The sequence below is a fragment of the Telmatherina bonti genome (genome assembly GCF_933228915.1).
Source record: "Telmatherina bonti genome assembly, chromosome: 16".
Taxonomy (NCBI): Eukaryota; Metazoa; Chordata; class Actinopteri; order Atheriniformes; family Telmatherinidae; genus Telmatherina; species Telmatherina bonti.
In genome coordinates this window covers 27,975,426-27,999,225 of record NC_136614.1, presented here as the reverse complement: position 1 = coordinate 27,999,225, position 23,800 = coordinate 27,975,426, and the positions used below count along the sequence as shown (strand labels likewise).

Genomic DNA, 23,800 nt, shown 5'->3' with positions numbered 1-23,800 from the left:
TAATCCTCCACAGGTTTCAGGTTGGAGCAGGCAGGGCACATCTCTCATCAGCTATTAACACAGGGATTTAGCTGCAGCACATTAAATGATGACACACACACAAACAAATGAAGGTTTCATCTTACGTAATGGAGTCCAGACAACCGGATTGCAGGGAGCCTCTTTGTTACCACCCTATGATTCTACTTTTATCCTATGGGGGTTGTTACATAAAATTGGTTACCTAAAATGCAACTGCATGTGAATGCAAATAGACCAGAACATGTACCCATTACACTATCCTTGGGTAATAGATACAGTTTTACTTATTTCTTCTTTTACAAGAATGTGGTCATGTGTAATGAATGACTAAGTGATAATAATGACAAAGGGACATGAGAGACCAATCTATGACATAACAGACACAGAGCATAAGTCTTCTTGTGCTGCTGTAGATTGTACATACTGTCCAATACTCAAAAGTCATCTTTGTATTGAAGTGCTACTTTGTTTGTTCAGATGTAGGCAATACAAAGCAGCTCATTAGAAAATGTCGTGCCAACACTGGTTTGTCACTTAGTTTGTCATTTAAGAGACCAAAAGTAAAAATGATCTTTAATATATGTCTGACTGCTCTTTTATTTTTTAAGTGGTACTGACAAGTTTATTAGCTGACTGGACAACAAGCCTGTGTAAATAACCAACTTTACAGATCGCAGCCTAGTTGAATAAAGTAATACAAAAAAATTTTAATGACATATTTATATCTTCCCATTAAAATTAAGAGACTAATTTTCAAGATTTCCCCAATAAGTAACTAGCTTAACAGGCTAGAAACTAGCATAAACAGAAACGGTTGCTAACAGACAAGTCCTGGCGTGTTTGGTGTCTTTGTAAAGTCAACAGGACAAACTGTGCCATGGATGATCGGAGGCCATTTCCATGGTCTATTACATAATGCACAAGCTGATGAAGATGATGGAGGATTCTTCACACCCTCTCCACAACACAGTGAAGAAACAACAAAGTGTGTTCAGTGAGAGGCTTCTTCAGGTCCGATGTAAGACTGAAAGATACAGAAGATCATTCCTGCCAGCAGCCATCAGCCTCCGGAACAAGACCTCCTCAAATTAATTATATACTACAATGTTGAATTTCCCTTTGGGGATTAATAAAGTATTTTTCATTTCATTTAATTTCATAACACTTCTAACTTTCAGTCAAGTCCACCATCATCCTCCTTTTAATGCTCATTTATTAAGATCACCTGGAAAAGTGTGCTCAGTCAAAAGAGTTAATGGTTTTACCCACTTTAACATTTCCCATGTTTCATAATCCTCATCTTCATCACACATAAGAACTGTGCGTCAGCATAAATTAAAAAAACAAATAAGGCTCCAACTGTCTGCTAAAATCCCTACATTAGCCTGTTAATGTTAATATGAAGGTCAAATCAAGTCCGTCAAGGCTGATTAAAGCAAGTCTTAAGACTTAATGGATAATTAGGTTCAGGACAACAGATCAAATTGTACCAGTGTTCATTATTTAAGTCACTTGACAAAGCCCTTGTTAAAGGCACATCCTTTTCAGAGAGAACAACACTCAGTGTAGCATGCACACAACAGTCTTGGAGCCATGGATCCATCTTTATGTGCAACCATGCATTATTAATTGATTTTCCATACCTTTTTTGTCTAATTTCTTTTATACATGGTCTACTCAGATTCGGTTCCGTTGACATACAGGATGCTTGTTTAGGCCAGGCAATAACTCCAACATGCAAAGCAAATGTAATATGTATGTGTCAATTTTTAGATGTAAGAAGGTTCATATGTTTTTTTAAGAATAAAGAACAGTGTCAAGGTTACTCCGAAAAGACTGATTAGTTTTCTGGGTTTTGTTTTTATTTTAAGAAGTAGAACTTGAGTAGTCTTGTAAGCCTATTTATATCAACAAGCTTCCTGTTACCCCACTATTCTTGCTCAGAGTATTGTCATTGTGAACTTTGAATGTGTGTTTATCTCTAGTACAGTATCAGAGCTTACTGGTTCATATCGCTGTTAAGTAGCATGAGATGTAACTGGAGTGGAAGATATGTCCACCTCAGTAGGCTCAATCTGTCCTCTTTGGGTACACTTGGAACAAGCACCTCACACACACACACACACACACACACACACACACACACACACACACACACACACACACACACACACACAGTTGAAAACAAAGTATTAGGTGACTGGGTGTAAATTATTTAGCAGCAGCGATGAGTACCATGAAGCAGTTACCAGATTCCTCCACAGCTTTGCATCTGAATATTGATGATCCACAGGCCTAGAATTGGGGAAGTAAGAGTGATGTAGAAGTAGAATTGCAAAAGATTTGGGGAAAAAGATATTGCTAACATTTGTTTAGTTTTTAAAATGTGAGATTTTTTTTTAGCACATACTTCACATCCAAGTGGGCAATGGGATGGCTTTTTGCAAAGCAAAGCTGATACATAACAAAATGCTCAGGTAAAAGAATCATCAAGCCTGTGGTTATTAGAATTAGATCTAAAGAAATGAACAACTCCTACAGTGATGAAAAGTGATATACATTCTGGTTTTTGTCCAAAGAACAAACATTCAGATAAAACTTTTGAAGTCAGCCCATCACTGTACTTAACACATAAGCCTACGTGTTGGCACAACTAGCTCCACTAACATAACTAGTCCCCCCCGCCCCTTCCCCATATCCTTTGAATTTACATGGTGATTTCAAATTTGTTTTATTGATCTCTTGCTTATGGTGCTCACCCCTGTGATTGAGAGGCAGTTAGTTGGTTGCTAGCTGCCACATGTTAAAGCAGCTAATGTTCCCAAACATGTGCTGATAAATGTAAACTCTAAAAAAAGGAATAAAAAATGGTTGTACACGAACACATGAACTTATAGTTGAACATAGGTGAACTTTGCATTTTTATTAGTGACTTGTTTCCACACTGATAGTATCATAAAACCTAGAGACCCTTTCAGACTGAATGCAACGATGCGCTTGTTGCTAGGTTTAGCATACTGGTCACCAGAAAAGCTGAAAAATGATCATACATGAGAACATGCTCAAATAAGAAACAAAGTGTCAAGCCTTTCTTATCAAATGTTGGTTTGTAAACAAAAATGTCAAATCTCCCAACTAGGTAAGGCTATAAATGTGACATAAATTTAGATTTTATCCAAACTAAAAAACACCATCAGCTGAAACTCATTAGGGTGGCTACAAAACTTTAGACCACTAACACAACTATGATGAAACAGAGTAGCTAATCATTGGAATATTTCTTGTTTTAAAAACATTTCTAATGTACGCTAGTTTCTCTTCTTCTTTTTTGTTAATTTCTGATACTTTCTTCTGTAATGGAGAGGCTATTACTACTTAGCTAGCTGCCCCATGTAGACAAACAGCTAGCCTGATGCCCACAGACATTTGCATTTAAAGCTTCCACGGCTCTCATTGTAAATAAGATTAAATAAGCAGGATACAAGCATTTCACACTGTATCATAAAGTCTAATGCTGTTTTGTAAACACCATAGTTTTTAGTTTAAATTCCCAGCAGAGTAAAGAGTTAAACACTGTTCTTCTGGATCTTTTTCCAATTCGTCACAATGAAATCCATTTCAAACACAATCCTTAGTGGTCCGTTTTGCGTAGCCTCAGTCTAATCAAATCAAAATAACACGAAGCACAACAAGAAATACCTAAATAAAACCCAGGTAGAAAATAAAAAAAAAATATTTACAATTACACCTTTAAACCTGACTAAAAACATATATTTATAGCCTGATTTGAGCTCTTGCAGCAGATTTCCAGAGCACTCGACCATAATGACTAAACAAACAACTAGCTGATTTCACAGCATGAATAACATTCGGAGACCATCACTTGATGAAGGGTCTAATATATTCAATGAGCAGTAAGCATAATCAATAAATTTTAATGTCTAAAATCTAACCACAAAACCACTTAGGACAGAAAATGCAAAAATGAAAGAAAGAAGGAGAATTTTTTTTTTTTTTCCCCAAATAATATTCAGCTTATAGTCTTATGATTTCCATCACCATCCATCCTCTGAGTGAGGGCTTTTTATTTTGTTAAGAATGATTGAAACATTTTCTGTTGGCATCTAATATTGCAGAAAAAGTGCAAAGGGGTTCTGACAATATAGTTTTTTTCAACAAAGATTAGTGTTTGCTGTTGGCACATGAATCAAATGCATAAAAAAAGTTAAAGCTTAGAGTCCTACTTTAACCTAAAAAAAGCCTAATATTTTGTGTTATGTTGGTTTTCTTTAAACCTTTATTAAGCAATAGCTGAAAAAACTAACAGAAAATCGCTAAAAATGACACAGTGGAAGTTAGATTTGAATTTACTTAGTCTTTTAGTGTCAGTCTGAACATTTAATGAAGATTAATGAATACACTGAGGACTAAAAGTCAGGTTGCAATATGCTCAAGTTTTAATGGTTGTTATGAGATCTGCCAAACCATTGGTGCTGACGATGGAATTTTACCCATGAGCTAATGTTCAGAGTTGGACATTTTGGCACTGCAGCATAAGTTCAACCTTCATGCAATTTGTTTGTGCTGGTGTGAACAGTGTGAACAGTATGAACAGACCTGTTACAGTAGAGAATAATAGCTTTACTGCTGTGTAGTTTTGTAGCTGCCATTTAGAGTTATTTAATCAAAATGTACAAGAGCACCATTGCACCTCCTTTCATCCTCCCATCTTTTTGTTAGTAGTCCATACTGTGTAGCTGATTCTTCCTGTCACTTTTTCCCTGCAAAGCAGCAGGAAGTAGCGGCAGATTCAGATCTCCAACCCGCCGTTGGACAGATGAACGTAACTGAACTGTGTTCCTCTTGGCTCCATTAATCCCTTCTCCTGCCCTCTCTCCTCCTCCTGCTGCAGAAAGATCTTTTCTCTTCCCCCTCTCCTGCCTGAGGCTCTTGATGGCCAAAGTATGTTGTCTCTGTGAGGGGAAAACTGGAGGTTTAGATCCATTGACGAGAAGTCTTGGTGGCCCAGGTCGGTTGAGTCCAACCCATGTGATCTTCCTCCCCCGTCCATCCTTTAACCCCACATTGCGCAGGTTAGGAAGGGGAGCAGAGGGTGATGCCTGAGTTTTCTCTATAGTAGCCAAGTGCCCTCTGTCCGAGGAGTGCGTCGTGTGTGCGCCAGCATCCAGAAGCATTCGGGGAGAGATGCCGTTCTTCTCTGTGGAGTAAAATGTCTGCAGCTTTTCCAGTCGTTCGTTGATGCTCAGGTGAATAGTGTCATCATGGTGGCGGTTGTCATGGAAGCAGTCCGAACCAGGGTCTGCTGCCCCATCCGACTGAGTTGTCCTGAGGAGATGTGTGTACCGGACTGGTCTGGATGTGCTACTGTCTCTGATTGGCTCAGTTGGTAAGGGGACTTGGCAAGGAGCGGAGTCACAGAGTTTAGACGCAGAGCTCTTTGGTGGAGAAAGATGGACCAGTTCCCTTTCTCCAAACACAGACACTGGAATATACAAACATACACAAACATAAAGAAAAGGGAACACGGTACTGCCGAAGTGTAATTAGTTCTTTCTAGAAATCTTACAAATCCTCACCTTCAGGAAATAGAGTCTCCCTCGTATCCAAGGTGATGGCAATATCCTCATCAGTAGCCTCTGCAGATAGTGGGGTTGGGAACGGAGAGGAAAGACGTGGGGGTAAAGAGGGGGAGGCAGAGTGTGGAAGCTGGGGCAAGGAAGGAGATGGAGGCCGGTTTGCATCATCCTCTCTGTGGTTCTCAGTCCTTTTCCTATTGCTCTGACAGTCACCTGATTGTTGGACCCTTGGGGGCCTGTTGAACTGCTTTGAACTTTTCTCATTGGTTGATTCACTCTGAGGAGAGGCAGTAGTTGGTTGTCAGTGCATCCAACAGGGATTTTTTTATTCACATCCAGCATAAACGAGGAAGCTCGGATTTTGAATAATGTTTGAAACATCAAAGTTTGACGTAGAAAATGGAAAAAAAAACTTTCATTATTCTGTGGTTGCAGAACTTGTACATCTTCTAAATGCATTTGTAATAATCTAGGAGCTTCTAATCCTGACTAAGTTGTGGTGTCTTCCAGTCTTCCTTTGGTCCACTGCAAGTAAAAATCTTTCAAGCCTTATCCTTTCCTTTTCAACCATTCTTTTTGTTTGTTGGTTGTGTGTTTTACTTCTTTTTGAAAGACCTAAGATCTTTTTAAATCTTATTTCCCACCACTGGGTCAAAAATGACAACTTGGCATCTTTAAAACAACTTAAAGACAACTCGCTGATCTTGTATGTGTAGGAAACCTGGCTGATGATAACTTTGTAGCATGTTTTGTGTTGGAGCAGGAAAACAACAACAACCTGCAGGATACCAGCCTCTGAGGAGCACAGTTTGATGCCTGTGAGTTAGCACATCTGCTTTCAAGTTCATAGAAAATTCCTGTGTTTTCAATTATTTTGTATTACCCTTCCAAGAGGTTTCTTCAGATTTGCTTCACTTATAAAGTAAACCTGACTGTTGTGAAAATGAATTCAAAGACAATTGCTTAGTATTTTTAACCAGTACAAATATCATGAACTTAATTTGGCCATTGGAAGGTGTGCCAACATTTGTATCCAGTCTACATTTGACATCTTATCTATATCAAAGTTTTTCCTTTTTCTTCTCAGTAACTATGGACCTATAATTTAAAAAAGTTTTCATAGCACAACATTGTTCTATCTGCATTTAATCTAAAAATGCCCTTTAAATCCCAAACCTGTCCTATTCAGTTTTACCAAATGAATTGCATTGTGTTGTTCTAACAAGCCAGAGATCTCAGTTCAGACACCAACCTGCTGCTGAGTCTTTGACTCTGTGTTGTTCCTGTCTTTCCATGTATTCTTGCTTGGAAGACTCCAGTCATTATTCTCCAGTTTCTGCAAAAAGAATCACAATTATTGCGAAAAAGTAAAAGCATTTCCAAGGTTAATGTGTTTTAATATTTTAAAATGTGCAGGTCTGTTTTTAAATTTGTGCATAAGTGAGAGAGACTTGAAGTGTAAACCTTGCCAGCTTTGGCTCCTTTCTGGCTTCTGTTGAGCTTGCTGAGCATTAAGTGGTAGGTGGCCATGATGGAGGATGGTCTATTGGTGGTCAGAGTGTGAATCACTTCAGGGAGAGAGTAGCCAAGCGTCTCTGTCATGTACACAAGCACCGATGAATTGAGATCCTCTGGACATAACCTGGACAATAAAGAGAATGGGATGAAAAACAGTGTTAGGAAAGCAGAGAGGCTTTTACTGGGGTGGTTTGGAATGAATTCAACTAAAGGAAGTTGGCTGAGTGCAGATGAGAGCTGGAGCTGTATCTGTCAGTCAGGTGGATTTGATAAAACACAATTGCCAGACGGAGCCGTTCAAGATCACATTTCCACAATGTGTGAAGTCATAAAAGGGTTTTATCATGTTTAAAAAAACAAAAGTTTCCACAGTGAAGACCACAAAAATATAGAATTTGTTTGAAAACATGCAACAATATCATCTTTGTTGTAGAACTTACCTTCATTGGACAAACGCAACCTGTTATCACAATTGTCTTGTAGAATATGGAATATTAATAACATTGTAAATGTTTTTCTTTGTTTATTAGGTTTTTCTACAGACATATTACAACTAGATTTAAGTATTTAAGTCTGCTTGAGTCGGTAAGTATGTATTTAGGTCTATTTCTGTCTGACAGGGTGCTGTTACGCAAAATATCTACCTGTTTTTATGAGAGTGTGTTTGCCAGGGTTTCTTGGCGTATCCTTCATTGAGCCATCTCTCCTCCATGACTGTTCTGACACTGGGTCTCTTGGCTGGATCCGGCTCCAAGAGAGACATGACAAATGACACAGCGCCTGCAGCGTGAGCACAGACAGATCAGAACTTTCTTTCATTCAGAATCATTTTGGTTGTTGTGTAAAATCACTGTTTTATTTATGTAGTTAGAAGGAAATATTCAATATTCCAGCTTTTTTCATACATTTAAGAGGTGAGAAAACCTTTTTATCATTCCTATAAATCTGAATCCTTCATCAGAACAAAAGAAATTCTCCTTCTCAAAACTTAGTTATGTATAATTTACATTATTAAAACATTCTTTCAGAATATTTATATAAATCTTAATCATGCATGAGCAAATTGAGCACAACTAAAAACAGTTGATTCTGAATAAAGTTTGTCATTGAGTTTACTTCAAAGAAGAAAAGTAATTAAAAAAAATTAGAAATAAAATATATAAAAACTGATCCAGAATTGTTGCTTCCTTCCTTTGGCCCCTTGCTGAACTACATTAGATGTACTGGGGTGAAGAGAAAAGCAGACATCTGATCTGACTAGTAAAAGTATTACTTTTTTTCCCCCTTTTTCGAAGTCATGGTGGTCTTGTCCTCTGAGCCTACAAGTAGAGGGATTATAACTAAAATTATTAGTCACATTAGTTTCCAGACATTTACTTGTTTTACAATAAGGAAGGATGAAACATGCAGGCTCACTTTTACTTCTACACTTTAGAATCACTTGATAACCCAACATGAATGTCTTTACATTGTGGGATAAAGTTGGAGTATGAAAAAGGACCTGAGTGTGGGGGAGACACGCTAACTCTGAACTCAGCACTGCCTACTGCTGGATGCACTATTTTAACAATCATAACATTGTAAAAGATGCATGGAAGTACGAGGGATGTGTGATTATGTCTGACAGGATTTGAAATGGTGTCCCAATGTATAGGAGCATAAATGGGCCTGACGTGGCCTTAAGGGGTTTTTCACCAAACTGGTAAAGAACCAGAGGCTAACTTAGAGCCAGTTCTTTCTGTTTTGACTGTTTATAATTTGGCTCCAAAACCCAAAACCAGGGCTATAATGGCACAATGTTTGTCACATGACAGAGCAAACAATTGGTTATGTCAGGGGCTAGGTGCGGGTTATGGAGACCAACCAGATCAGCTAAATGTTCAGAATGCCATGTTTATAATTTCAGTTTTGTTCAATCTGTATCACACAAGTCATTTCATAAAAAATGATAGCCTACCTAAAGACACTAAGTGATTGCATCAAATTTTACTTTGATTCAATCCCCATCCCGAACATGTACGGAGAAGCAGTTGACAGTGGAAATGAATAAAACTCCCTTCACAACTTGAAGGAAAAATCTGCTCCTTATTTTACTTTTCTATTTGACAGAATCAAAAGACACTTACTGTGAGCCATAAACATGCAGAACAAATACACTATAAAAACAAAGCTAAAGAAAAACACAGAGCAAACAAACAACTAGGCTCGTCTGACAAAAACGGAATGGTGACTGTAGCGAGCATAAATAAATAAATGAAGACAATGAATCAAGTCACCCTTTTCAAAGGCGGATCAACGTCTGAAAGTTTGTGTGAATGTTTCGGCTGCCTGCTGGAGGCATCGATACAGTCGCTAATCTGATCTTGTCACAGTAACAGAGTCTCAGATCCGTACTGGCTTTCTCCACAGTAACAAGAGCTTTGTTTGTTTGTGTGTAATCGAGTGACAATGTGTGAACAAGCCACAAAAATAAAGTGCAGAGAAATTGAGACAATTTGGACAGGTTGCTGTGGGCTTGATAAAGCATTTATTCCTTCGGTTTAATGTGTCTAGTCAATTACATAATCCGAGAGGTTTTGTCGTTTGAAATTCAGCTTTGTTCTTCTCTCGACTACAGCTAGAATTGATCTGGATTCTTATCTAGATTCAAAGCAAGACTAAAAAGAAAAAAAAACCCTCCTGTGCTGTACAGATGCAAAAAAAAAAAAAAATATTCACTAATATTATTTTTATGTTTTTAACCAACCCAGTGTCATTTCTAGTTATTACCTTTAAATTAACACCCACAAAAGTGGAATTCGAGGACATTTTGGTGGCTGTAAATAAAAACTTGATGGAAAATTTGGCAGCTGAAGAATGAAACAAATAATTTAGGTTATTGGTGAACATTAATCCATGACGCATAATGCATCCATTCGCTCCATTGGCTTAGTGTGCATGTTGTTGTTCATATATTACTGCCTTAAATAAGTGCAGCTGGCTGAGGAGCACAAATAAACAAAGAAAAGATGTGAACAATGAAAAACAAAGATGATAATCATTAATACTTATGCTGGCCACAGAACTAAGAATATCTAGAGTGGTACAGATTGTCAGAATTTGAATACATCCGATAACACGTCAAAGAAATGAGAAGTTAGAATTACAGTTTAGTTAAGATAATTATTGTTTTGTTTGTTTGTTTTTACTTAGATGTCTTTGAGTCCTATTCTACAATTCCAAAATGTTGGAAAGCCAAAATTGTTCCTGTTTAAGTTGCATTGTGAAAATCGCATAAGGTGAAGTCTAGTCTATGTTACGAGCTACAATGACTTCCTTGATTATAAAATAATGCTGAGAAATAATTGTTCAGAGATTTTATGACCAAAAAATGTAAATCCAAACTGAAACATTAATGATTAAATACATTCAGTTGTGCACCCAATCTGGCTGGATAAAAAGGTTTTTTTTGTTTGTTTTAAATTAGAAATCAAAACTAATTAGCTAGCCTGATTAAAGTTTTTGTATAGAACTTTCACAGTGAATGTAAGTAGAAAAATAAACCCAAAAAATAATAATAACTAGAAAGGCACTGGGAAAGCCAATATCTTTGCCAAGCAGCTCATTGCCACCCATATAGTGAAGGAAACTTTAAAAAAACATATGTCTCTATAATTCCTTCCAGATCACCCCAAAATATAATGAAATTGGGTTTAGAACAGGAAAAATTTTTCAAAAATCCACCCATTAGTTTTGCATTAGTTGCTAACAGACACATAAATGTGGGAAAATATAACTTCCTTGGCAGAGGTAATAACTTTTTTTTTTAAAGCGCCATACAAGAACCCCAAAGATAGATAAAAGAAATTGATTCCCATTTATTCATAGAGACACACAGAATTTAGACATATTTAGTTTAAAGCTAATATTGTCACCAGAGGGTGTTGGTACAGCCTATGTCACTAACAGAGGAAATTAAATAGAAGAAGTAGCTGGGGTGGTAAAGAAAAAAAAAAAAAAAAGCCACAACCCTTGAGAAAATACGAAGATACTTTTGCTCCAGTCACTTATGCTTTATTTATGGGAATATCTGGGATATGATATCATCTGAGAAGATACCAGTAAGTTTCATGAGCGCTCTCCAGCTCCAAGCGGAAAGAGCTGGTAAATCATGCCCATCCTTCCTTTTACCAGATCAGACATCATTTTTAAAATAAGTATATTTCTTTCAGCCATTACCATTTTGCACATGCAAAATAAAATGCTTGTGGTTACCTTTGCTGATGTCACTGGGCATGCTGCTGATCTCTCCATTGACCATCTTCTGGTGCAACTGTTTAATGTTGAATGGTTCAACAGTGAAGGGTAGGGTCCCTGTCAGCATGGCAAACATGCTCACCCCTCTGCAGATACAGATGATGCATCAAGAAATATTTTATTTTCTAATTAGTTTCATATAGCAAACATCATAGATAAAAAGAAATATGGCTTCTTCAACACACAGGTTGAAATTTTATCACGTACACAGACCAGACGTCCACTTTGGGTCCATACTTTCGGTGAGCCAGCAGCTCGGGGGCGGCGTAGGCAGGACTTCCACACTGGGTGCTGAGGAGCTCCAGAGATATAGAGTCAGGCTTCAGAGTGTTACTCAGACCAAAGTCTGTGGGGAGCATCATAATTTTTAAAAGATCTTCACAAGATTCACCATCAGTTTTCAGCACTAAGTACACATAAGATATCACAAGAGAAAGCATGAATGTCCCCATACCCACAATCTTTATGTTGTTATGTTCATCCAGAAGGAAGTTTTCAATCTTTAAATCTCTGCAAAGAAAACAAGAAGCAACGCAATCAACTCTCAAAAGATAAAATGTGGTTTGTAGTTGCAAATTTTTTGACAGCCTTAATCCTACTGGAAACTCCACATTTACTTTTTCCATACAAAAGTTTTGGTGCAATTAACTTGACAGACAAGTCGGTGGTTGTTTAGTTAAGGAACTCTTGTAATGTGTGTTTGGCCTTAAAAAACCTTTTCTGTGTATTTATAGATAACCAGATGAGATGGAACTAGACTGGACCCACAGCAGCAAAAGAAAAACCAAAGCTAAATTTTGGTTTGGGCAGAGCTCAAGTCTTTAAAAACACTGCTGACTGAACATTTGGTAATTTGGGGGATTAGTTTGTCCAAAACCAACCAACCATTTAAACATCCACATTCATGGGGATTTTCAAGTCAAGTCAACCTGCTATTCTTGATTTATCCTTTAGCCTCCCTCTACTAAAGCAAAACCTCTGCCTTCACCTGAAAAAGCTGCTTCTGCTTTCTAGAAGGAACCCTGCCTCAACACCATCGTACTTCCACTCTAAAACTACAAACTAAATGAAAATCTGTGGTTAGGAGAGAGCGAGCCCCCATAAAGTGGAGCCTGGGAATCTGCCATGTTGCTTTCATCTGCCTTCATCTAACCAACAGACACTCAAAAATCCAGAGGACCCCTCTCACACAACCCGAGGGAAGTTCAAAGAGAGACAGAGGAAGAAAGACGGGAAAAGCAGCAAGAAAGAGCAAGAGCAGAATTTGTCATAAAGGAGAAAATGTATGCGGTAAACCTATTGAATGTGGGTGGCAGGAGGTGCGTTTAAGTGCAAATTTTCCATTTATTTCCAGTTAAATGATCTCTGTGTGGGACTGTGGTGGAGAGTGTGTGCATGCATGTGTGTGAGTGCGTGGGTGTGTTTGACAGAGAGAGGTGCCGCTGAAGAGTTGAGAGCGGCGTCGTTAAGGGACTTCATTAGAGAGGAAGTCCATGATGTTGTGATGATGTGCGAATCATGGCGCCGGCGCAGGATGATGAGGTCATTGCCTGGTAATCACATTCCCACCTTCAGAGAAGCCAAGGTCTTAAACCAAAGCCAAGCACTGTGAATGTTGTGTATGGCTGCAGCGTATGTAAGTGTGGATATTTGTGTGTGTGTGCATGCATGTGTGTTTATGTTATATGACACCTACACGTACTAAAATTACTCTCATCTTCTTTGACAGTGTGCCAGAAATTACTTTTTTTTCTACAGGATGGCCTCATTTGTACAATGTTAATGCTGTGTGAATACTGCACACTCAAAAATAGAGGTAGCAGCTTGTACCTAAAAAGGTACAAATGCTTGTCGCTGGGGGTGTACTCTTTTGAGAGACGTTTCTGTACCCTTCAGTTCTGGTCTATTTTTGTACCTTATCAAGTTCAACCTCACCTTTTCAAGTTATGTTTTTTATGTTTACCACAGCATTAGGCCTGGTCCATTCCACTTAGCAATATTATCTTATCTTTAATCTAATCAAAAACCAAAGTACTGACCAGTCATACACTTAGTTTGCAGCATCTGACCTTCATTGTCTGGTGTAGTAAATGACTGTTAAGTAGTGCTACTGTCATCACTCAACTCTGCTTCAGTTTGTAACATTACAGCCATTAACATTACATTTTTCAATGCTGCAGGTACCCTTACGGTCAAAATGGTACAAATTTGTACTTTATGTCACTTTGAACCCTTTTTCGTACTCTGAAGGTGTGCTTCTGGTCTCTTAAAGACCAGTATTGTACTTTTGAGAGAACATTTCTTTAAAATGTACCTATAGGTACAGAAATGTCCTTATCTTGTACCTCTATTTTTGAGAGTGTGTGTGTGTGTGAGAATATAAATTGTCAGTGGATTTTGGTAGTTTGTCATGCCAGGAGTAACAGAATGTCTGAATATCTCATCCCTTCATTTATCTCTTTTTCTTTTTTTTGGCCAAATATTCGTCACAAAGTGGTAATGGGTGAAATTTTACTCTATAAAATGGGATCTTGGGCTGCATGGTGGCATAGTGGTTAGCACTGTGGCTACACAGCAAGAAGGTTGCTGGTTTGATCCTTGCCTGGGGCGAGGTTAGGCCTTTCTGTGTGGAGTTTGCATGTTCTTCCTGTGTGTGTGTGGGTTCTCTCCGGGACTCCGGCTTCCTCCCACTGTCCAAAGACATGCATGTTAGGTTAATTGATTACTCTAACTTGCCCATAGGAGTGAGTGTGAGTGGCCTTACAATGGACTGGAGAGCTGTCCAGGGTGTACCCTGCCTTTCGCCCAAAAACTGGTGGGTTAGGCTCCAGCTCCTGACCCTCATTGGATTAAGTGGTTTGGCGAATGAATGAATAAAATGGAATCTTTTTTTTTTTTTTTAAGAAATTGATTAATACTCAGCAGCAGACAACACTTGTATAACCTATTGAGTTACTGTTTTGGGCAATTGTGTCTAATATACCCAAAGCAAGAATTGTGTTTGCATTTCCAAATATATTCCAAGTGCAGTCTCCAGTCCGGTTTGTGGTGCCAGTCAGGGTGAGAAAGGTGTCTGGTTTGGCCAAGATCTTCAGTATATGTTGCTGTGATTTGTAGCTGAGTATAAAGTGATCAGGACGAAAGTCAGTCCCTCTGAAGCCATGGTTCTCAACTGGAAAATGGTGTAATGGTTCCTTTGGACTGTGAATGAGTCATTGTCTTAAGCGGAGGAGTTTAAATATCTTGGGATCTTGTTCAAGAGTGATAGACAGATGGATTGGTGGATTGCAGCAGAAGTAAGGGCACTGCACCAGATTTCTTTGGTGGAGAGCTGAGCTGGAAGGGAAAGCTTTTAGTTTACTAATGTATACGGTTTATGGTTACAAGAGTTGGGTAGTGACTGAGAGGATAAGGCTGAACACTCAAGAGACTGAAACAAGCTTGGATGGGGATTTGAATCGATCTCCTCTGTATTGAAAGGAGCAAACTGAGGTGGTTTAGACGTCTGATTAAGAGGCCTCCTGTTAGAGGTTTTCCAAACACATATAGGTGGAGACCCCAGGGCAGACCCCCCCAGACTGTAATACTTTTTCTTTTCCACTGCATGAAAAATCATTAAAGGCAGTATTTAACACAAACCTCAAACCTCTCCTAAATAACTGGTTATCTTTTGTGACTAAGCTTATCCAAGTTTTGTTGCTTTAACATGACAAAACAGAACTAAAGGAATAAATGACACTATTTAACTAGAGTTTTTTCCCCATTAACATAACATTAAACATACAAAAAAAAATAATATATCAATAATATATCAATATTTTCACAGTTCGTTTGTCACAACACCGGTTGCAAATGACACCTGCTGTTCAACATGATTATGAAACATTAAAACAGGTCATTTTCCCAGGACCACAGGACAAAGTGCAAATATTTTAAATAAATGCATTGTGGTAATAACTGAATCTCTACCTTTAGTCAAGTTTTAAAAATTGCAGCTCATTAATTTTAACTCGATGAATGACTTTTAACGTGCGTGTTGTGTGTATATAGTAACCTGTGTACAACGCCTTGTTTGTGCAGGTGTTCCACTGCAGAGAGGATCTGTCGGGTGTAGCGTCGCACCTCCCTCTCCTCCAGCCTCTTCCTCTCACAGATCCGGTCCATCAGGTCTCCTCCTGCACAGAGCTCCATGGCCATGTAGTAGCTGTTCTCCGTTTCCAGAGTCTGACAAGCAACATCATTCAAATGGGGCTGATGGAAAATCATTATTTTACAGCAGCAGATCTGCAATATCACAGACCTCTGTTATTGGAATTTAATTTGTGTAGTGTCGTACTACTCCACCATTACTTCAGCATACTGAGTGCAATAAGATAAAGAATCTCACTCACTGTCAGTTCTAAGGTTTAAAATGTCAAGATTGTTTAAGAAATCATAAAATCAGGTAATTACAACTTCACTTGAACAACAGCACATGGTATATTACAGCGGTAATCCAGGTATGTGTATAAGCAATGCTAAGGAGGAAAGACATCAGCAATGATTGCAGAGATTATTATTATTATTATTATTATTATTATTATTATTATTATTATTATTGTCTAAATTAGAAAATTACTAACTTTCATTCTGACAGAGCTACATGCCAGTAAAACTTAAAAAAAAAAATTAATTTAATGTTTACCTCTAGGAGAACTACAATATGAGGATGTCGGACCATCTGATGAATTCGAGGTTCCCGCTTCATATTTTTCAGCACATAGGAGTCCTGGCGTGCTTTCTTCTTGTCTATCACCTTAATGGCTACCTAAACACACACAAACACATATACACTTATGACAAACATCTTTCATGGGTGGAAATCAAGTCTTCTAACATTTTCTGCAACCACTTTTCACCAGGATTCAGTTCCTCGTCTCAGAGGTTTGGACTTGTGAGTCCTCCTCAGCCACCTCCAAGGTGCAAGTTTTAGCACACCATCATAAAACATTTGAGGAAAATTGACAGTAATGAAACCAAGGCGGTATTTTTTCCTGTTTTAACGTTTGAGGGATTAACTCTTGAGGCATCAGGTTTTCTGTTTTTTGGGGTCTTTTTTTTTTTTTTTTAAAGAAAATGTTACATTTTTATGTCAAGAATTCAAAAGGCCGTCGCTTTGAAGTGGTTAGAAATAAATGAATGCAGTAAAAAAAAAAAAAAATGTTGATTATAAAACCGGGTTTATGATGGGAGCAAATCTACTCATGTCCTTTGCATATTGAAAAGTGACATGAATGGGCTGAGAAAGTGCTTCTTAAACAGCAAAAATGTTTTTGTGCATTCTTTCTCCAGAATCTACTCTGTATCAGTGACTGTCAAGCTTAATTTTCCTCCTAAACTTTGAATAGAAAGAAGTTGTGTAATTACCATATTGTGTCATATTTACATTCAATTAAAAGATGATCTATACCAGGGGTCTCCAACTCCAGAGCTACCAACCTGCGGGTTTTATTGTTTCCCTGCTGCAACACACCTAATCATTGGCTCATTACCAGACAGGTGCAAGAGAGGACAAAAAGTTGTTGGACAGCCTTTTCATGTGAATCAAGTGTTGTACCAGGAAAACACTAAACCCTGCAGGGTTGTAGCTCTTCAGGACCGAAGTTGGAGACTCATGATCTAGACACTGATAACAGTGATCTACTGTATAAGTTACAAATGTACTATATATATATATATATATATATATATATATATATATATATATATATATATATATATATATATATATATATAATCTTTAGTTTAATTATTAGACACAGTTTGTAGACAAGGAAGTTACCCAAACATGGTTATATTGTCGTGGTTTGGACTTTTTGTAGTTTTTCCTGTTTAGCTCCCTTATGTCTTGTTTAGCTTTTGTTCCTGTTATTTAGTTCACCTGGGTTCATTTAGTAGATTTGTTTCACCTGTGTCTTGTTGTGTTCAGTGTATTTATACCCTCGGTTTCAGTTCTATGTTGTGGATTCATTGTATTAGTCACTCCCCTGTATGCCAAGTGTCCTTTGTTTCTGCAGCTCAAGAAATAAACCAGCCTTGACTCTGTATTGCTGTCTGCGTCTGCATTTGGGTCCACACCTCACCTCCACCAGCTGTGACATTTATGGCCTTACATGTCTCATTGTTTGATTTCCTACTTGTACCTGTTGAACTTAAGGCTTGTTTTTCCATAGCTTCTTATATAAGATGACGTACCCAAAGAAATGGCATCTTCACTACAAGGGTTGTATGTATGATCTTGGTCTCAGACATGTTAGATTACAACAGAAATGTCAGAATCAAGATGTATTACTGTCACCTGTAAATTCACCTGGAATTGTAAATGGTCATTTCCTCCCAGAGGAAAACCGCATCACTGTCAGCAAAAACCAGACGACAGTAGTCCAAATTATCCAGATATTAGTAATATCTGATGAGTAGCTGTGCATCAGAGACACTGACAAAATGTGAACCTGAGCATTTTTACAGATGATTTAATAGAACTGTTGTGCAGGTAAATATCTGAGGAACCCATCAGTAGATGTTGACAATGGACACCTCTGTCAGTGGTCAGAGTAAGGAGGATCAACAAACACTGCCTTTAGAGATAATGTGAGGTTTCAAAAAGGAAGTAAACCCCAAGATATGATATGATATAAAGAGTGAATAGTTAATACAAAACTATCTTCCTCGTACTGATAGCTGCCAGAACCTTCATGACTCATTTCAGACACTGACATTGTCTGAGAAGAGCACATTAGCAGAGATTTTAGAGCTGGAATAAAACTTCTCACCACAAAACAATAAAAAACCAGATTCAGGATTTTGGCTGCTAGCTCACATACTTTGCCCCACAATGATGAGACAGACATCTTTGTAATCAGCAGAGTCTCTGCTTTCTTACGACACATTGTGTGTTTGCTTGAAGTGGAGAAATTAGCAGACGCTCTGAAGTGGACAGTGGTCTTCTCATATTTTTGTTACATTCCCATCTAATTATTTTTGGTTTGAACTGTGTTTGGTTTGGATGCCAATAGTTTGTAGAGTCTTTCAGCTGAGTTTCTACCCGTCATTTTGGTATTCTGAATGTTAGGATCGTAGCTTCCTGGTGTGTGCAAACATCTTTTGTACTGCACAGACCTCATGCTGCCTCATGTACAGGGAAAGGAGGGATGTTTGTTTTGTTCCAGAACACAGAACACTCAAGGTGGTATTTTAGTTTATTCTAAAATGTTTAATTGTGGTGCTGGTGACTTACTGACAATGTCTAAAATATTTCTGCTGCAAGGCCCGGATTATCCAACAGGCTCAACATCTGCATCTTCAAAGCCCTCACATGCATATCCTACGATACTCCGATCAAAGCAAACTGGAATCAACAGCAGTTGTTAGGATATAATTCAACCATAACTATGCCACATCATCTACATTTTCTTCTTATTATCGTTTATTATCGTTTGTTGCAATAATGAATATTTTCTTCTGTTCTTTATGCTAATGTCATTGTCTGATCCATAAATCATGTAATGGCAGCAACAGGTGGCTAAAATGTGCTATTTCAGTCATTCATGGCATCCATTTTGGGAAATTATTGCCACTGTAACCAAAATACAGATATGTAGTAGCAGAATATCCAGATCTGAACAAACAATAGTGTTAAAGATGTAGACCAAATTGAACAACAGGTTACCTATTCAGCCCTAATAATTAGAAGTCTAATAATTTACTGTTTTTAAAAGTTAAATGGGCTGCCAAAAATTAAAGAGATGAAGATTTTGAAGTTTTTAGTGCTACAAACAAACATTTGTCAAAGCATTAGTCTTTAAGACAGGAAGTGTGTTTGGACCATTAAAACTCTGCATTAAAAATGAATGATCAGTTAAATCCAGCCTCATTTCATTCTTTGATCGCTGATTGTCCTTCAGTTGAGAAGTGCATACTTTAACAGCATACTGTTTGAATATGCACATAGATTTGTTCTTTTACTTTAATGAGATTTGTATGCTTAAAAAGACATCTGGAGGTTGCACTTTGCATATCATTGTGTTTGCGGTGTACATATAATAGAAATAACTTTATCAATTAAGATTTTGTTCTGTTTTTTCTTTTTTGTGATTATGTTAAAGTTGTTTCGTAATTGTTTTATTTTTCTTGCTCATTAGTTAAACATGTTTGACCATTACTGTCATTTAAATAAATGAAAAGGAAACATCTTATAAGGCATGAAAATACTGGATTTTGCAAATCTCTTATTTATTCATTTATTTATTGGTGGAAAAACAATCATAAAAGCAACTAGGAAAGAGTGACTGGTCATCTGACCCTCATCATTAAAAAAGACCCCATTTCTAATTCACTCATTATTTTAGTTTGCAGCTTCCAATCACTAAGAATGCTAATAAAGTAAAAAGTTTCTTGTAAATAACATGTAAATCAATGGTCAAATGATAAAGGTTCAGTTTCTAAACATATTTAATACTAGTTGTGTCACTTTCAATATCATTACCAAAATGTAATGAACCCCAAGTCCTCAAAGCAGGGAGTGTTTGCCGAGGGCATACACATATCCTGTGCCAGAGGAGGGTAACAAGAGTTAATAGGAACAAACACCCCTCAGATGAGTTTGGCCGTTGCTAATGGCAACCAGGTTAGGCACATAGCAAGGGTCAGTGACTCGGTGACACTTGTAAGCATTTATGCACACGTGTATGTACGTCCACCGCTCTGCTGCACAGTAAACACAATGATTTCAAGCTGAAGTGTGCCTCATTTTTTAGCAACATATTTGTTTGTATAATAATATAATAATAATATTCTCTGTAGTATAAATTAGAAAGGTTAACAGATTGTAGCGCGTTTCTTTGAATAAACAGCAGCTTTGTTCATAAATATATAACTAGGTAGGTGTATGCGTAATGTTTAAGAGTACTGTTGAAATTGATGTTGTTTGGGTGTGTGTATGAGTGTGTATGCGCCTGAATGTGAGAAGGGAGGGGCTGATGAATTTTCTTTGTTGTGTTTTTATTTCATGTAAAGCACTTTGTGTTGCATTTTATTGTAGAAAAAGTGCTTTATAAATAAAGTTTGATTTGATTTGATTTGTTCACCTCATACTGTTCCTGGTCTGCTCAACAAATGTTTTCTTATATAACAGACCAATAAGAGCCTATTTGTAGATATGAAATAAGGAAATGACTGTTTCTGTACATAGAACAATAAAAACAATATATATTTTATTCATTAATTTTCTATACCACTGGTTGCAGGGAAGCTGGAGCCTAACCAGTGAATCACCTTCTCTAATTTCAGGTGTGTGATATCGTTCAAGGTATTAGTCATTACACTGGAATGTGTGTTTTTTCCTCTGCATCTTTGCTTACTCTCCTGTCTGCTCTTTCTGATTTTAAAACCAGACAGAAAGCACCCACCTTCTCCCCCGTGCTGATGTGGAGCCCCTCCATCACTCTGGCAAAGGAGCCCTTGTTGATCATCTTCCCCACCAGGTAGGATCCTACCCGCTTGGAGTGGGGGAAGCTCCGCAGCAGTTCCCGTGGGACTTTCAGGGAGGGCAGAGGCAGCCGCTCCTGGCCAAGCCCCGAGGCTTCCCACTGGGACACCCCACGCTCTCCGACGCCCTCTCCCTCTGCAACCATGTCCTCCAGGGAGGGCTTCACTTCTGCAGCTGGCATCCCGGATGAGGCCTGGGCCCCATGAGGCTGCCTCTCACACTCACGACTGAATCCAAAAACAGGAAAATGCTCGCAGAAGACTCATTCTAACACTTCCAGTTGCTCATTTACAGACATATAGAGGTTTACTTTATGTTGCAGATTCTGATAGGTGAGATTAACTGAGTCAGAACCCAAATCCTTTTTAGGAGGAGGTGCAGTCTTTATCCTCTCAGGTAGGCATGTCCAACCTCTCGTCTTTTCCTCTTTGTTAGTTTTACCTTCAAACAAACAGCATTCCAGTCAGGTGTCTTTCAGATACTCAGCTCTTTTTTTTCCTCACTGTGTCTCTCTGCCGGTTAGTGGATGATTAACCGTTGTGTTCTTAGGTCAGCTCCAGCAGTGAGGAGGACACTCTACACCAAGATCACCCCCCTCCTCTCCACTACGGTGTACAAAGACACTCACAGTTACACAGTAACCATTTGTAATGGTCTTACTTGACTTCCTTGAGCTACATTTAGAATATCACATTGTGTGTTTGTTCTGTTTGGTCTGATATTTGATGCAAAGATGTATTTTTTGTTTGCTTGACGCCTTTCTTTATATGTCGTTTATCATTCTTACCTAAAGAACGAGGACTTATTTCTAAGACATACACATGCATTTAGCAAATAACGTACTATTTACTGGACTTCTGAGGTCAGTCAGAGCCTGGAGCCAAATATTTATTCCTGGTTTCAGTCATCAGGCTTCAGACTCAGTGAAGGTTGGTTTCTTAAATGAGCAGATGCAATGAAGATTTCGATATTCTCTATAAACTCTTTGCATGCAGTGTACAAGCTCTTCAGCTCATGAATCATCAGACTGATTCTTTAAATGATGTATTTTAATAGATTGGCCATTAACCTGCTTTCTCACAGTTTTTATGTGACAGTATAATAATTTTAAAGGATTTTAAAGGACTATGAGGGGTTCCAACTATCCTCATCATTATAAGTCTTAATTGTTTTCAGGTTGTCAGAGTTTTCAACAAAAATCTCCTGAGAGATTTAACATCTTTCATTTGAATTTTTTTAATACAAGTATCTTTTAATAAAAGGAGATGTTTGATGGGTCAAACCTGACTGAGTGACGGCAAACCTGTACCGTGTTTTCTGGCCCCAAATGACCAAAGACACATTTTCTGCCTTAGTGGGACAGTAAAGAGCTTGTTCTTTCTGATTTGTAGTATCTTGTTTTTTTTCAGGGGCAAATGCAGATGTGAGGCGATTAAATGGCACAAAAACACTGAATGAAGTGAAAATAAGGAAAAAGCGCAACATAAAAAATAAACGAGCTAAAAAAAAACAAAACAAAAACAAACAAGACCATATCTCTATATGAGCTTAACACATCGAGTGATTGGGATTTTTAGCCATTCTTCAGAGCGAAACTGCTGCAGCTCCTTCAGGTTGGATGAATGCTGCTACGTCTGATTTCCAAACAAATTCTCAGTTGTATTTTACTTCCATGACAAAATGCGTTATATACTGATTCCACTCGGACAGTTTCAGCCAGAATTTTCCTGACAAATTCAGATGTTTCCTCTTAAACCTTTAAAATGTAGCTTTAGCTTTATGCTGAGGGTCATTGTCCTGCTGCAACCGTCATCGCAGTCTCAAATCTGATGAAGACTACAGCAGATTTTCTGTCAAAAGTTTCCCTGTTTTTAGCTCTATCTATTATTTCTGACCACTTTGACCAGTTTCCTTAGATATATGATGCTGTCAGCACTTTGTTGCAGTGTGGGATGGATTTCTTGGAGTATTGTATGGTGTTTGGACATAGCATTTTACCTGATGGCCAGTAAGTTTAGTCTCATCTGACCAGAGGAGATTCTTTGCGGGGTCTTCCATCTGTCTTTTCTTTTTCTGACATAAAGGTCCCCTCCAGTATAGAGCCCATAAACAACCTCTGTTATGGAGTGTTTTATCAGTGTGTGGAATGTGCCATTTTGTTGCCTTTCTTATTAATGCCCCCCTTGCCTAATGTGGCTGGTTTGTTGTTGTTTTATTTAAATTTTGTGATAGATGTCATGGTGCTCCATGAGATTTTCCAAGTTTAGATTTTTTTTTTTTTTAACCCAACCCTAAAATGTACTTCTCCACAACTTTGTCCCAAGCCTGTTTGGAGAATTCTTTGATATTCATGGCGTCACTCAATTGTTGGTGCCTCTTGATTAGCCATGCATGCTATGGGACCTTTCAAAACAGGTGTATACAGTATATTCTGATATCGTGTAACACATAGACTGCACACAGGCAGACCTTATTGAGCAAACTGTATCTTATAAATATAATTAGTGGCACTTTACATTGTTTAGGGGATTGACAGCAATACATGAGGACATACTGTGATAAATAAGGAATGCAAAGTGTTCTGTGTATAGGAGCAAACATGAATACACCACTTTTTTTTCTTTTCTATTTTGGACTATTTTAAGTACAATCCCCAAAAAAATACATTTTTCCAATGTTATTTAATATTTCGAACAAATGACACTCTTCAGATTAATAGTCCAGAGGGACCAATTAGAGAACAGCACTCTACCTCCTATAACCTCATTGCCTCTCAAGGGGAAACACATACAGCATAAAAAAAACTGAAACAAGAAGTAGGGAGGAAAGTTTTGGGAGACAA

General features: G+C 38.0%; 1 protein-coding gene across 1 annotated transcript; it reads right to left on the bottom strand.

Annotated features, from left to right (window-relative positions):
- Window positions 1-4,757: 4,757 nt before the first annotated feature.
- Window positions 4,758-21,139, bottom strand: LOC306767222 (hormonally up-regulated neu tumor-associated kinase; the record flags this gene model as incomplete). The annotated part of the gene is made up of 11 exons (XM_079255146.1): window positions 4,758-5,524; window positions 5,619-5,895; window positions 6,871-6,954; window positions 7,083-7,260; window positions 7,781-7,916; window positions 11,391-11,518; window positions 11,640-11,778; window positions 11,887-11,942; window positions 15,487-15,656; window positions 16,117-16,239; window positions 20,879-21,139. 11 exons carry the CDS (start codon window positions 21,137-21,139, stop codon window positions 4,758-4,760), a joined length of 2,319 nt encoding a protein of 772 aa, XP_079111272.1.
- Between the last annotated feature and the right edge of the window lie 2,661 nt (window positions 21,140-23,800).